This window comes from Colletotrichum abscissum (assembly GCF_030869225.1).
Source record: "Colletotrichum abscissum strain IMI 504890 chromosome Unknown Scaffold_4.1, whole genome shotgun sequence".
NCBI lineage: Eukaryota > Fungi > Ascomycota > Sordariomycetes > Glomerellales > Glomerellaceae > Colletotrichum > Colletotrichum abscissum.
The window spans coordinates 1,048,418-1,062,360 of record NW_026850320.1 but is presented as its reverse complement, the minus strand read 5'-3'; the positions used below and the strand labels follow the sequence as shown (position 1 = coordinate 1,062,360).

The window sequence follows — 13,943 nt, the reverse complement described above, 5'->3', positions numbered from 1 at the left end:
TTTTCAATATTCTAAGTGGTATCTTTAGACAAAGGAAAAAACATGCATGTACATCCTCGCTCATTCAAGGCATCCAACTCACTCAACCTCTCTCCATCTCTTCTCCAACGTCCCAATAACATGCGTCCGCGATCCCGACCCATACTCCGCCATGATCAAGTTGGCCTGCTTGCTGTACGAGGCCCCCTGAGCCTCAAAGTGGTTCGAGAAACCGAATCCAACGCCGGGCACACTATACACCCCCTGACTCGGCATCACAACCTCCTTCGCCTGTCCCATAGCCCGGCTCGTCGAGCTTGCAACATTCAACACGCGCTGCTGCCCCAACGCCATCTGCGCCTCCATAATCATCTGCCGGATCGTAGGTACCGTCTCGACGTAGACGGCCCGACGGGCTTTAGACACCCGGAGCAGTTCCGATGGGTCGTTACGGGCACAAGCCTGGGCGTAGAGGTTGCGCATGCGCGGGCTGTACATCTCGCACATGAGGCTCGCGCCCACGGTGACGCCCTTGAGCGGCATGGCGGCCGCCAGTGTAGTGCCGCGGATGGACTCGTGGTAACACGACGGGCAAATTGTGCAGTCTTGCCATCCGTACCACCGCCTGTCACGGAAATCCTCGTCGCGCGGGCAGAGGGGCAGGCTGGCGAACTCGAGGGCGTAGGACTCAAGCAGCTGGGTGTCGGCTGTGAAGTGACCCTCGAGAAGCTTCGTCATGTAAGGGGCGAAGCGCGGGTTCGCGGGGTTAAAGCAGCACAGAAGCGTCGTGCCGGATGACACGCCGCACTTTGGCACGAGAGAAGAGCTCAGGCCGAGGGGTTCGGCGACGTTGGCCACGCAGGCGGCGCAGATGCCGAACTCGGCTGGGTGGGAGGGGAACGTGTACCACGTCCCGTCTGTGATGCCCTGCGGGCTGCAAAACTCCTCATTGCAGGCGGCGTCGAGGGCTTTCCAGAAGATGGAGTACTGCTTGGCCTCGGTGGCGCAGGACATTGCGATGCCAATGTTGAAGTGGCCCAGCGCGCAGTAGACGAGACTGCCGTATCGTGAGGCGAGGTTCGTGCCGGCGTCGCACCATTTTCCTTCCTCGCCGGTGCCGGCTACGAAGTCGCAGTAGCAAGCGGCGCAGACCAGGACGCCGTCGTGGCCCGCGGCCGTGGGCGTGAACCACTTGCGGGAGGTGACGGTAACCTTTTGGCGTTTGGCACAAGGGGGGAGGTTCATCCTAGCGAGGGCTTCCTTGGTGAAGCCGAGCCAGTCGTCCTTGACGGCCGCCTCTTTGTAAATGTTCTGGATGTAACGGGTGGAGAGGTCGCAGGACCAGACGTCGTTGGTGGCTTGTCCCGTGGCCTGCTCAAAATTGGCCGCGAAGCGGTACGGCTGGATATGGTCCTCGAAGCAGGCCTGGCAGACAACCATGTTTGGTACGGCATTGTTCTTTGGACGATACCATTTGGCGCCTTCGCTTCCCTTGGCTCCATCGGCGCCCCTACAATCCGGAACAGCGCTCCTGTGGAGGAGGAAGGTGACGAGGTCCTCGATGCGTCCCGTGGCGAGGGTGTTGCGGAGAAGATGGTCCCTGACGCGGGGCTTGCTGAAGCGGCAGACCCGCGGCTTGTTATCATCGCAGATCTTGCCACGGAAGTCGTGCTCGAACCGGGTGCCAACGAGGTGGTCCTCGTAGCACTTTGAGCAGATGGAGAAGTCGGGCGCGGTAGGGTGCGTGTACCACGTCGTGCAAAAGGTGACGGGGCTGTCGATGCAGGCGACGACGCCGCGTCCTCGCTTTCTGCTGGGCGGGCTGGCTCTTCGAGAGTTGGCGCGCGGTCTCGTGGGCGACATTGTGAGTTCCTTCTTTGGCTGCTGCTTTTGCGCTGGAGGCGGTCCTCGAGGGGTGAGATCCAACGGCGTCACGGGCTCAGGGGTCGGGTTCGTGGAGGGAGGCGTGAAGCATGATGTGGTGGTGCTGGCGGTGAAGTCTGGCGTGGCGAGCTCGTCGCGGGGGGTCGACGGGGCGGAGTAGATAGTAGACAGCATTGGCGAGGGCGCAAAGCGCAGGTTCTGGAGCGTCTCTTCGAGGTTGTCAAAGTCGATCACACCAGGCCGCGGTTCAGGTGCCCCAGTCCTCTTCGCATTTTCGGGTGGTGTCAGGACTCCATTGGCCGCACTAGCCGGGATACGAGCTGCGGCCGCCTTGATTTGTGCTGATGATAGTTGTTGCTGTTGTTGCTGCCCTGCGCCCGCTGGGAAGTAACCGGTGGGCTCCCTCTGTGGCGGTGTCGGCGGAGGTGGAGGAAAGCTGGTGAGGGCGCCGGGTCCCGGGCTGCGGAGGTCGGCGACACGGCCGAGGCCGGATAAGGGAGCTTTCGGGGGAGCCGAAGGGCCGTTGGCGCCGGCTTTTGGTACTGGACTTGCGGGTGGCGGAACGTTGAAGCTGGTGTAAGAGGGAGGGCTTGGGTTTCCCGTCCACTGCTGCACCGGTGGCTGAAGCTTGTGAGAAGAAACAGGGCGAACGGGCTTCGGTGCAGCGATAGGAGTTGTCTGCCTCGCGGACTTGGAAGCCGGAGCTGGCGCCGGAGCCGGAGCCGGCGCTTTAGTTCCCTTGCTCTTGGAGGCCGAGCTGGATACCTTCTCGGTCTGGGGCCGCGAGCCCCGGGCCGGCTGCGGCGGGGCCTGTCGATGGGTCATACTATAGTCCACGGGCCGAAATGATAATCAAAATGAAATCCCCACTGCAGCTGAAAGAACAGAAAAAAAACTTGACGATGGCTTCACGCTTCTTTTGGTCTGGTTCGGGAGCGGGATGGGACGGTAAGGACAGGCCTTTTGAGAAAATTTCCCAACGAAAACAGCAAGAACGCAGCGAATATAAGAGCAGACAAGGAAAGGTCTTGCGGGAGTCATGCAACAGTGGCCACTCGCTCTGGGACGACGTGCATGTTTAAAGGAAGCTTCCAAAGGGAGGAAGACTTGATTGGCATCAACACTTCATCTCAAGAGAGCGGCGTCGAGTTGGTGCCCGATGAACGGAATGCCGGGATGTTCGTGGAGATGATCCACACCACCTCATGCCCGACTTGCAGCGATCGCCCTGGGACTGGGGGCTGGAGACCTCGGAGAGGACACCAAGAGAGCAGAGGGCTTCCTTGACAGTTTCTCGTCATGTTCACTAGTAGACCCGTTCCGACCTCGTCTTCATTTCCCAATGGCAACGGGAACCTGTTTACTGTTAGTGTTACGGAGACTCGAACAGCCGAGGACAAACACAAGGCTTTCAGCTCTCAGGCGTCAGTGGCAGAGCGGTTCAGCCATAATTAGAGGAAGAAGAATTCTAGGCTGCATTCCAGGGCTTCCAAACCTCGGAGATTTTTTTCTTCTGGCAATGGCCTTCTTTCGCAAGGAAAAAAGACGACAAGGGCTTGGACAGGGGCTTGGGCCATGGAATGCTGTGAAAGCAGGTTGCTTTGGGCCGTGGGAGTTTGATTATCGGGCGTCAAGAGTTGAGTGTTGTTGTTATTCTCAAAGTTAGCGAGGCTGGAAAGCAGGCTTTTGTCGCTCGTTTCCCCCAGCTCGTTCGTTTCCCTTGCCCTTTCAGTATTCCCATGGAATATTTTCGAGGTTGGGCTCCTCGCAGGGACACCGTTGGGATGAAAAACTTGAGATGAACGGTCCCTTCATGAATCGCAAACTCTGCTAGTTTGAACACTTCCTCCGCACATACCACTGCCATGACTCTGTTCAAGTTCCCTTCTTCCAAATGCTTCCAACGGTTCCCTTTCCTCTCTGCCCTTTACCTCTGCTCCTTGCTCACCTTACCCTGCCGCAGCTTGGATCAAATGACCACGGCAACGAATATGAGTGAAGCACTGAGGCTCTTTGCTCTTTCCAAAATGAGGGGTTCGAGATTTTGCGCCACTCAACACTTCAACTGTAGCACAGTCCGTTGCCGTCGCGGGAAAGCGGAAGCGATCGAGGCCAGGCAAAGCGCAACGAAAAGCACGCCAAAGCGAACAGATGTCCGGCGCGGGCTCATGCACGGCGGACCGTCATCTTGGGAAGCAGGGCTAGAACTCACATGAATCCGTACCGTCTGTTAGAAGAGTGGAGGGGGGCCAAAGGATCATTTTAAATCACTATGGGAGGGATGAGGGGTTGACTCGGGCGCAAAGGTACAAAACTCGCGGCGCCAGCGCGACAAAGTCAGACTCCCACACTTCCTTCGCGTCCACCACAAGGTGCTTTCTTTAGCACCCGGTGGCTGGCACGGCTGGCTCGCACTTTGGAGTTCGCACATGTTTTCGTCTTGTTATCTGTGTGCCTGTCTGGTCTGGATGCGCTAGGACCGTTTCTTTTCGATGAGGGTAGGGGGTAAGCCAATTGCTTGGGGGAGCTAACTTGTCGAGGAAAACAGCCCGCCGAGCGTTGTCTTGATCGGTGGTTTTGGGAATGGTGAGTCGGGTCGACCGTCACAGTTGCATTGCATTCCTCGGGTGAGGCAGGCGAACATCCCGAAAGTATGGGCACGGCGCCGTTTGCTCGCATTGCAGTCGGACAGGCCGATCTCTGGATATCATCTCTCACTTGATCTTTTACTTCTTTCACTTCGGTGCTTCAACTTGTCCAACACAACTGATTTCTCATACTGGTCAAGAACCACGAACCAACACCTTCATGATCCTTGCCCCTAAAACCACGGTTCCATGGTGTAGATTGCTTGGACGTGCCAAAGCGGCCTAGTCCGTCACATCATGCCCCAGGCCCGGGAAATTATCACAACAGGGGCACCACCACTTCCGGACTCTGTTATATAGGTCCTTTTATTGATGGAGAAAGCCCAGCAACAGGGGGCCAGGAGGAGAGTTTCCTGAACGGATCATGGATTCGCGGGTAACGGTTGACTCTGTTTGCCCACTTTTCGTTTCTGTCTTACCTTTCATTCTTCCTGTTTCCCCTTCCTTCACTCATTCTCATTCATTACGTTTCGCTTCAATTTCATTCATTCAATTGAAGGCGAAACGATCCCACAAAGCGGTTCACTCTTTTCCCGCTCGACATTGTGACGGGGCTGGGGTTTAGGAATACGGGCAGAGAGAGAAAACCGGACCCCCAAATTCAAATTCACGGCAGCGCGGCGCATTGCGCTTCCCAGGGCGCGCCCACTTTCGCTCGTTTGAAACAAGGTCGCATTTGTTCGAGATACATTCGTTTCTTTTATATCAAGGGTCCAGCCACGGCAAGGCTACGAAACTCTGTCCTCGTCCCGGGAAGGCCGAGATAATGGTGCGGGATCTCGCCGTATAACCCAACCTACACGCAACGCCAACAGCCTTGTCGCCGAAAGAAAGCAACTCTGGCAATTATTGTCTGCAAAGCCTGGCATCGGCAATTGCAATTGCCAACTTCTTGCTTCGGGATCGAATAGGGATTGGGCAATACTAGAGGGAAGTTCAATTGGAGGAATCCAACTAGAGGAATCGGAAACGACCAGATCAACGTAAGGTGGCAAGAGGACAGGAATCATCGGTAACAAGATGATGAACGACCGCCCTCCCCCGCCGGACGAACCGGACCCGATCGTCCCCCGCGACCTCAAAGCAAAACGCACCGTGCCGTCACCCCGCAAAGCGGCCACCATCCGGAGCGCAAAGGGATCCATCTTTGGCAAAGCATCGATACCCAGCGTCTACTGGGCCGGCGACGATCCGACGCCCATGAACAATGAAGAATTCACGTTCTACCGCGAGGACACGCCGCCGCTACCTGATGGCACCGGCGGTGACAAGGCTGCTCGGACGCGGGGGTATCGGCAAAGCGTGTTCGATCACGACGAGGAGGATAGCGATCGCAAGAGGAAGCGCAAGTGCTGCGGTATGACGATGTGGGTGTTTTGGTTGCTCGTTGCTCTGATTGTTGCGGTTGTTCTCGGAGTTGGTATTGGTGTTGGTGTCGGCATTGGCGCGAATCAAAAGTCGGACCAGAGCGCCGCGACGACGAGGTATGTGCTTCATCTTCTCTTGAACTTTGACATGCGCGTGGACCTGTCGATTAACAAAGCTCTCCTCAAGCTCAACTTCAACGCCCACGCCAACTACTGGTGCAAGCTCGACATCAACAACAATGATCGTGCCCACAATGTCCAGCTCCTCCATGCCACGGAGCGGCAGCGACGCAACTGCGACCGAGACAGCATCAACATCGATTCCAACCTCGGTGACCAGCACCTCCACATCAACGCCATCTCCAACAGCAACTTCGAGCGGCAATGCAATCTGCCCAGACGCGGACAACACGGTCTACAACGTCATCGGCTCCGACAAGCGCTTCCTCCGGGTCTGCGGGGTCGACTACAGCGGCGACGACGGCGCCATCGACATGTCCAACACGCAGGCGAGCACCATGGGCGACTGCATGGAGATCTGCGCAAAGTCGGCTCAGTGTACCGGCGTATCGTGGGGCAACGTGATGATCAACGGCGCCGCGGAGCTGCGGTGCTGGCTGAAGCGGGACTTGAAAAAGTCGCATGCAGCGGTAGAGAATTGGAATTTTGCCGTCCTGTTATGATGAGGGAGAATTCTTGTAGATATTTTGGAAACAAAATTAATGATAATGTCAAGTATGCGAAAAGACATATGGGAGGAAACACTAAGATACCAGATGGAAGCGGGCGTATACGGAGTCATTATGGACAGCTTCAACGAGGGGAATTAAAGTATCGAGTATGTTTCTCCTTCATGTTTGATGCCATCTGAAAAGGACGTGAAATACCCAGCAATGCTATAATTCTCATTACATCCTCCTCAATCAAGGTATCAACTAGTGTCAGTAAGCTTTCGTTCCTCGTCTTCATGACCATTCCCCACGTTCCTTCTTCTTCAGGTGAAGGCACACGCATCAAGTCAACTCTCACTGAATAGCAGCAACGACAAATCCAGCCATGACCGCCGCCGCAACAACAGCCCCGGTCTCCCTAGGCTTAGCAGCAGCGTTGTGCGACCCCCCGATACCCCCGGACCCGCCGCCGTTAACCGGCCCCGCGCTGGTAATTTGCGCCACAACGGAGCTACACTGATTCGTACCCGTAGGCAAAACGTCCACGATGCCGGGAACGTCGCTGCAAGCCTGCCACAGCGCACGGAAGTCGGTGATGTGCTTGTCTCTCCACGACGTGTACGATGACGCGTAGGTTGAGTACGCGGAGCCGATGGATCCCGTGATGGTCGGGTCGGAGCAGGCGTCCGTGATGGTCACTGAGAGCGCAAGGTAGGCGGCCACGTCGGCGGGCGGGGCGGGCACGTTGTCGGTGATTTTGGGGAGGAGGGAAGTTGCGACGGATGTGCAGGCGTTGAGGTCGCGGCGTTCCTTGATGGCTGCGTTGGCGGCTGCTATGGCTTCGCTGGCGCGGTTTGGTACGTCTATGGCTTGAAGGGCGTTTGCAGTTGCGCAGAGGGCTGCGACAAGGTAGGTAGAGGGACGCATTGTGAGAGTTTGGGTGGGTGTATATGAGTGTGTGTGAGTGCGAATGAAGCCCCGTCTTGCAAGTACTGGGTGATGGATGGGTTGATATGGCTGCGGGCAAGGTCTCTGGGCTGTGAGCACGGTCGAGGGAGGTAATGGTGACTGGAGTGATGACGGTGATCTAAAAGGTGAATGCACGTTCTGATGTCGTCCGGTCCTTAACCTCCTGCTTGGGAAAGGAGTGACGGTCGTCTTATATCAAATTCGCCGATACACTTGTGCCTCGAATGGTGTATGCGAGCTTGGCGGGAGGCTGACGGTCCCACCTTTCGCTTCACGAAGTGAGGTATGAGGTTCAATACACCTTAAGGGGGCCAACTGATCGTCGTGATCTCTGCTGCATGAGTTACAGGGAATGATGCATGCTCGTCAGAACTCAGGACAAGCCGCAGCAAGAAACCCTTACTCTCGTGTACTTTGGTATGACGGAAGACTCAGTCGCACCTCTGCCTGGCATGACATCCTCGGCCCGCCTTCTCATCGTCTCGTGTCGGAAGAACCTGTAAAACGCGACCCTACGCTCAGCCACCGCTACGCCGAACGCGTTGAGAAGAGCTTGACGGAGGCGGGACATCAGCGTCAAAGCCAAAGTGTCAGGAATGGGTGGCGCTCTCATTGGCATGCGCGTGAAGGCCGGGGAATGAGACATGTCGCGCTCTAGCGTTGTGGCGCTGGGCAAATGTCGGTGCCTGCACCCATATCTTCCTCCCGTTCAGCCCTGATCCCAATTTTTGGTGATACTCCGACGCTTTCAGAACCACCGGCGGCCTGTTGTGGCTTCTTTTGTCTCAAGGGACATCAGCCTTGCCGGCTGACGGTTTCTCCTTTTGCGCCTCTTGGTGGTTGAAAGTGCCAAACGCTTCAACGATCAGTGACATCGCCGGAAGGGGAAACGATGGGAACGTGCTGACCAACCCTGAGAGCGAACTCACGATGAACACCGCCACGTTGCTTTGACCTTGCGAAAGAAATGCTGACATTTTCTCTAACTCAGAAGTAATCCGATCTTCGGCGTATTATGGCACTCCGCATAGCTTGGTGTTCTCCTACCCTGCCTCAACCAGAGTCATCAGACTCATCATGTTCGTCATTCTGTCTTCTTGGTTCTGTCCATTTCGTCCTGTTTTCCCTCAAGGTTCACCACTCGCATGGAACAAATTTGCTTTCAAGATCCCTCTGATGTACAACTTCCCACCTCCTTGAGCTCGGACTCCTTGACCGTCTTCGAGTGCCTGGCATGCGACTCAAAGATGCCCATGAAGGGGATGATGAGTAAGAAAATGGGAACGAGCTGGCTGTATACAATCTCGCTCTCGCCATGGGCAGTATAAACCTCACCCATTTTGCCTAAACGTCTCTTATCGTCGAGAAGAGAGTAGACACCGAAACCAAAATAAAGAGTTAACCCCACTAAGTTCCCAACTTCAGACGCGAGGAAATACCAAACCGCTAGAAGCGACATTCTCAGCGCCTTCAAGAATTTGTTCTCAGTCCATCGTTTGAAGATTATTTCGGGATTCAAGACATTGATCGGTTGGCCTTGCTTGTCGATCAGTGAGCCTCTGATATGGTCCATCCAAAAGATGCGACCGGTACGCCAACTGAGGAAGGTTTGTAGTGCATAAAAGTATGCCATCAAGGTCATGTTGGCTACCATCAGGTGTCTAGGCCATCCGCCCTTCTTCTTTCCCAAGGTGCATCTCATCGGGCACCTCATTCGGTCCGGAGAATAGACATCTTCATAGCCAGTGACCCAGAATGCAAGTAGAAGGAGTATAAAAGTGGCCGCCATCAGCACAATCCGTAGGGCGCGAGCCAGGCGTGCAGTCATTTCAGTGTTTTCGGGATTGCATCGCTGCGGGTGTGTCCTCTTGACGCTATCACGGAACCCGCGAGTGACCACCAGCGATAGCAGGTGAGCATTCGTACAGAACCACGCGAGATCGGTGACGATCAAAAAGTGATAGATTGAGATCGATTCATCTGCCAGCTCCTTGATCCCGGCGACTAATACCGCGAGACCTGTCACGAGCTGGAGATCGCTGAAAGTATTGACGAGGTCGTAGGCGACGAGGGAATGCAAGTCGGGGTTCATGCCCCTTCGGAACATGAAGCGGCGAAGAGGTTCGGATATCCATTCGCAACCATATCGGTCAATCGGGTTGAAGGTCCGTCGAGTTTGATTGGTACGGCCTACGACGATACAGAAAATTGCTGAGAGGAGAGTGAAAAATGCCGTGAGGGCGAAAGCCACGAGCACCTAAACTCGCCGAACGGTTTCAGTAAGAAGTCATTCATTTTCAATCTCAAGAGGTCGTGCTAGAAAAAAAAAATAACTTACACCTGTGCCTGCTATATCTGGCTGCGGTGACATCATGGGACACGCGCAAGCATCGTAGTCTTTACAGCTGAAGTCCCCGATGTACATGTAGTACTCTGTGTTGTTGGCGTAATGACATTTCAGAAAAATGTCGTTCAAGATTTCTTTGAACACCCCCTCATACTGTTCCACAGGATATTCCGCCATTTTGTATTGATTTCAACCGTTCGGGTCTGGTGTTGTTGTAGAACTTGCATTCATAGCCGACGGAAGACGAGACAGGTAGGAGTGAAGATGGTTAATGAAGACCGGGTCAGAGACTTTTTGTAGGTTGGCAGCCTCATGATATTTACTGATGCAAATTACGATGGCACCGCAGCATGGAAAATAGCTCAAATAGACCAACAGTTGCACAACGTGGCATCGGCGAAGTGCCGGTAAAGAGCCGCGCGCCAGCGCCGGCTCCGGAATGTTTCAACGCCATGACTTTACTAAAAGAACTTACACTTCAGCTCTGGGCCGTAATGGGCCCCATCCAAATTGAAGGCTGAAGAAGGTTGCACTGCTTGCGACTCAGACAACATGCCTAGCTTTTCAAGCTGAAAATCAAAGGCTGTCATGTTCTTTATATTTCCTTTCGCCAAGAGCCACTCGACGTGAGCGTCGTACGACTGGTGTGATGATAGCCCGGAAGCATGAGCCCGATGATGTGGGGTGCGCCGATCCCGGCCGGGACGTCCCGAGACGGAGGCTACGGCGTCAGTATCCACATATCACCCGGCAAATCTCTACTTTTTGAGGCTGACGCTTTGGATCTGTGGTCTCCTCTCTTCAAGCTCGGGTAAACCCCGAAATTGATGGTGCATGCACTATGAGTACCTTGAGTCTTTAAGTGGCTAACTATGAAAACGTCTCTCCTAAGGTAGTTGCATCTTCCTTGACGCCTACCTCTCAGTCTGGACTCCTACTCTGCACCCAAGCATACCCTAGAATTAAAGAAAAAGCACGGCTCAGATACGCATACTTCGTTCAGCAAACCTATCTCCTAACATGTCTTGTTGCTCTACTTGTCACTCTGCAGCGTTCCGTGGCTGAATCAGTAGTAATTAAGTATCTTTGAACTTGTGTCGATGCTGCAGGGTTTTGCTTCAATTCTAGTTTTGGTGCGGGTGATGTGTAAATTTTGCCCCCAACCTTGATGACATTTGATACCCGCAAAAGTACGAGACCATAAAAGTGAGTTCAGCGAACATTTTGGTACCAGCTGCACCTTGGTAGCCCGAACAACCGAGGAGCCTATAGATAGAGAAGGCTCGGAAATGTCTCACTTGCTCGGAAGGGTTTCTTTTTCCTCAGACCTATGATGCTGTTAGATGTTGCAACTTTGTTGCGAGCTAGATTGTGCGAATCGATAAGCGACCGAGACCCTCATCTGCTTCTGATGGCTTGGCGGGTTGCTATCAAGAAGGCTCGGTCCTCTCTCCATCGATACGAGTCTACAGCTGCAGACTCGTACGAGGATTTAGACCGACAGGAACGGTGATGAACATATCGACCACGGAGCAGTTTGTCTCTTGATTGAGATATGCATCAGACTCGCAAGATCGTATTCTGAGTTCTCCTGTCTACCACTTCGTCTTGGAATCCGCCTCTGCCCGTGGGATCTCCTCCAGACACCAGCGACCCAATAAGAATGTCATGGAGTGGTCCTTCCGTGCTGAGTAATAACTACGGCGCCCCAGAAACCGTGACGTTGGAGATGCGTTCCTCCACAGTACAGCGCTATTATTTCTCAATTCTGAGAAGATCTGGAGAACGAAGAGTGTGCTCTCGTCACAAATTGGTAATGGTCCGGGCGCTGGGATACGTTATTTTCCTTCATCAGCACATCGTCACCTTCAGGACTTTTTTAGACTTTTCTACATATACTCAGGTCTTACAGTATTAACTAAGCCCGAGACTACGCACCGGGACCGAAGTCGGCGATGTCAAGGGCGTTAGGTTCAAAACGATATGTTAAGCCGCATCTTAGACGAACTACCTACGCAGAAATGACACACCAGTTGCCAATCGCGCTTCTAGCAGCCAAGTGCCGAAAGCCTATTATGGAGATGTAGTCCAACGTTGATAGCAAATCCTCGAGCGATTGGTCAAAGCTTCTCATGCCTTCAACTCAATTACTGTGCTGCCTCGATCGAAAGCAGCACGAGTTCCGAACCTCCGTGTGACCTTGGGTATAAAAGGCTGTCGAGTTGCCCTACATACCACACAATGAACTCCACACTATCGGAAGAACTCTCAAAGGCACTTATGACCTTGTTCCTGAACTCTGATAGAATGCCAGCAGTATCGCATCCGCAGTCCCACGCTGGCTTGGAACCATGGAACAAGGACCAGGATACCGTCTACGCCCTCAACCGCGGCGACCTCGCCAAAGAACGTGAACGACTCGAGTACAACCACAGGAACATCTTCCTCCCTCTTTGCGGTGGACTCTGTCCCCAGCAAATCTTGACACATCTTAAGAATCAGCAGAACCCTCGCGTTGCAGAAATCGCCACCGGCACCGGCATCTGGCTGAGAGACATGGCAAAATTGCTCCCCTCCAGCGCCGAGCTGCGAGGCATTGATATGGACACCACCAAGTTCCCGCCACCATCTGACTTGCCTCCGAATATTTTTCTTCTGCAGCATAATGCGTTGAAGCCGTTTCCAGAGGAGATGCATGGATCATTCGACATGATACACATACGCTTGATTGGATCTGGGATGCGGAAAGAGGATTGGAAAACTGTGGCGGCGAATGCGTTCACGCTCTTGCGCTCCGGGGGGTACATCCACTGGGAAGAGGCCGGCGATACGTCCTGGAAGTGCGTCCCGCCTAGCCACGCTTTCGACGAGTGGTCTCGAATCAGAATGTTGTGGTCTATCAAAGTCGGCCGTAATCCCTTGTAAGTTCTTCAATTTTCTCAATACTGTCTACAGCGCTTTGGGACAAGTTCCTATCACTACAGTCATAGCGTTTTCATCTTACTCATCCTGGTCATCCAATACAGCATGCCCGCTCAACTTCCCCTCGTTCTCCGAGACGCTGGCTTCGCGGATGTCGACGATAAAGTTTGGAACACTTTCAGTGTGGAGGGCATGATGCGAGAGTCGATGAGAAAGATAGCCACCGAGGTTGCTCAGCCAGTAATGCTGTCTATACTTGAATCTGGAGGCGTCGACACTCTCCAAACTACTCAAGACATGGACAGGCTTGAGTCAGACTTGAAGAGAGATATCCAGAACGGGGCGTCGATCGGAATTTCTCTGACCTGGTTCTGGGGTAGGCGCCCGTGAGGTTGCATACGAGCTGATGCACGAGTAGTTCAAGGCTAGAGAAATGAAGACTCTTCACCCCATCAGACAGAAAAGAACGATGATTTAGGCGGCAATGTAGCATGTCAAGAGCATGTACGGTAGCCAGCCACCACTTAAAGGTAGCTAAATGTGAGAAGTATGATGGATCCCAGAAACGACTGGGGTTACGAACATTTACTCGCTGGAGAGACATGGCAACTGGAATTCGCACTCAGCAATTTGGTAAGTACTGTTGAGTCAAAAGCCGGCACGAACTTGAGTTCACTTTACTGACATAACAATCTGGTCCCTCGATTGCCGTTCGGCATCCACAAAAGTTCAACCATGTCGTACTTGTGGTATTCAAAACACAACGGGGCAGGGACACAAAAGATAATCGACGTTGGCCTGATTCGAACAGACGCTCCCGAAGGAACAAGATTTCTAGTCTTGCGCATTAGACCACTCTGCCACAACGCCGGTGATCCATATTGCAGATGCAATGTGGTGTGGAGATGTTCGGGGAGGCCAATCGTGAAAAGAAGACCCCACGCATAGTAGACCCAAGTGAAGTGAGGTGGGTGACGACAGTGTAGCACAGGTATGCTTTGTGTTGCCAGGAACGAAATGCAGGCGCTGGAAGCCATAAAATTCGGGGCCTGTATACGTGCGTTTTTGATTGTATAATTTGATTGACTGCTTTACAACTGGCCATGTCTGTGATATCATACGGCTACCTTAGACCAAAAGTTACGGGGACATTGGT

General features: G+C 53.7%; 6 protein-coding genes across 6 annotated transcripts; 3 read left to right on the top strand and 3 right to left on the bottom strand.

The window, feature by feature from the left end:
* Positions 1 to 78: 78 nt before the first annotated feature.
* On the bottom strand, positions 79 to 2,688 carry CABS01_02292 (uncharacterized protein; the record flags this gene model as incomplete). The annotated part of the gene is made up of 1 exon (XM_060535670.1): positions 79 to 2,688. The coding sequence occupies one exon, from the start codon at positions 2,686 to 2,688 to the stop codon at positions 79 to 81; it is 2,610 nt and encodes an 869-aa protein (XP_060395975.1).
* A 1,040-nt stretch (positions 2,689 to 3,728) lies between these two features.
* CABS01_02291 (uncharacterized protein) lies at positions 3,729 to 4,079 on the top strand (the record flags this gene model as incomplete). The annotated part of the gene is made up of 1 exon (XM_060535669.1): positions 3,729 to 4,079. One exon carries the CDS (start codon positions 3,729 to 3,731, stop codon positions 4,077 to 4,079), a length of 351 nt encoding a protein of 116 aa, XP_060395974.1.
* A 1,452-nt stretch (positions 4,080 to 5,531) lies between these two features.
* CABS01_02290 (uncharacterized protein) lies at positions 5,532 to 6,561 on the top strand (the record flags this gene model as incomplete). Its single annotated transcript, XM_060535668.1, has 2 exons — positions 5,532 to 6,210; positions 6,278 to 6,561. The coding sequence occupies 2 exons, from the start codon at positions 5,532 to 5,534 to the stop codon at positions 6,559 to 6,561; spliced, it is 963 nt and encodes a 320-aa protein (XP_060395973.1).
* A 342-nt stretch (positions 6,562 to 6,903) lies between these two features.
* Positions 6,904 to 7,476, bottom strand: CABS01_02289 (uncharacterized protein; the record flags this gene model as incomplete). The annotated part of the gene is made up of 1 exon (XM_060535667.1): positions 6,904 to 7,476. One exon carries the CDS (start codon positions 7,474 to 7,476, stop codon positions 6,904 to 6,906), a length of 573 nt encoding a protein of 190 aa, XP_060395972.1.
* A 1,204-nt stretch (positions 7,477 to 8,680) lies between these two features.
* On the bottom strand, positions 8,681 to 10,042 carry CABS01_02288 (uncharacterized protein; the record flags this gene model as incomplete). The annotated part of the gene is made up of 2 exons (XM_060535666.1): positions 8,681 to 9,775; positions 9,857 to 10,042. 2 exons carry the CDS (start codon positions 10,040 to 10,042, stop codon positions 8,681 to 8,683), a joined length of 1,281 nt encoding a protein of 426 aa, XP_060395971.1.
* Positions 10,043 to 12,106: 2,064 nt separating this feature from the next.
* Positions 12,107 to 13,177, top strand: CABS01_02287 (uncharacterized protein; the record flags this gene model as incomplete). Its single annotated transcript, XM_060535665.1, has 2 exons — positions 12,107 to 12,786; positions 12,850 to 13,177. The coding sequence occupies 2 exons, from the start codon at positions 12,107 to 12,109 to the stop codon at positions 13,175 to 13,177; spliced, it is 1,008 nt and encodes a 335-aa protein (XP_060395970.1).
* Positions 13,178 to 13,943: the final 766 nt, after the last annotated feature.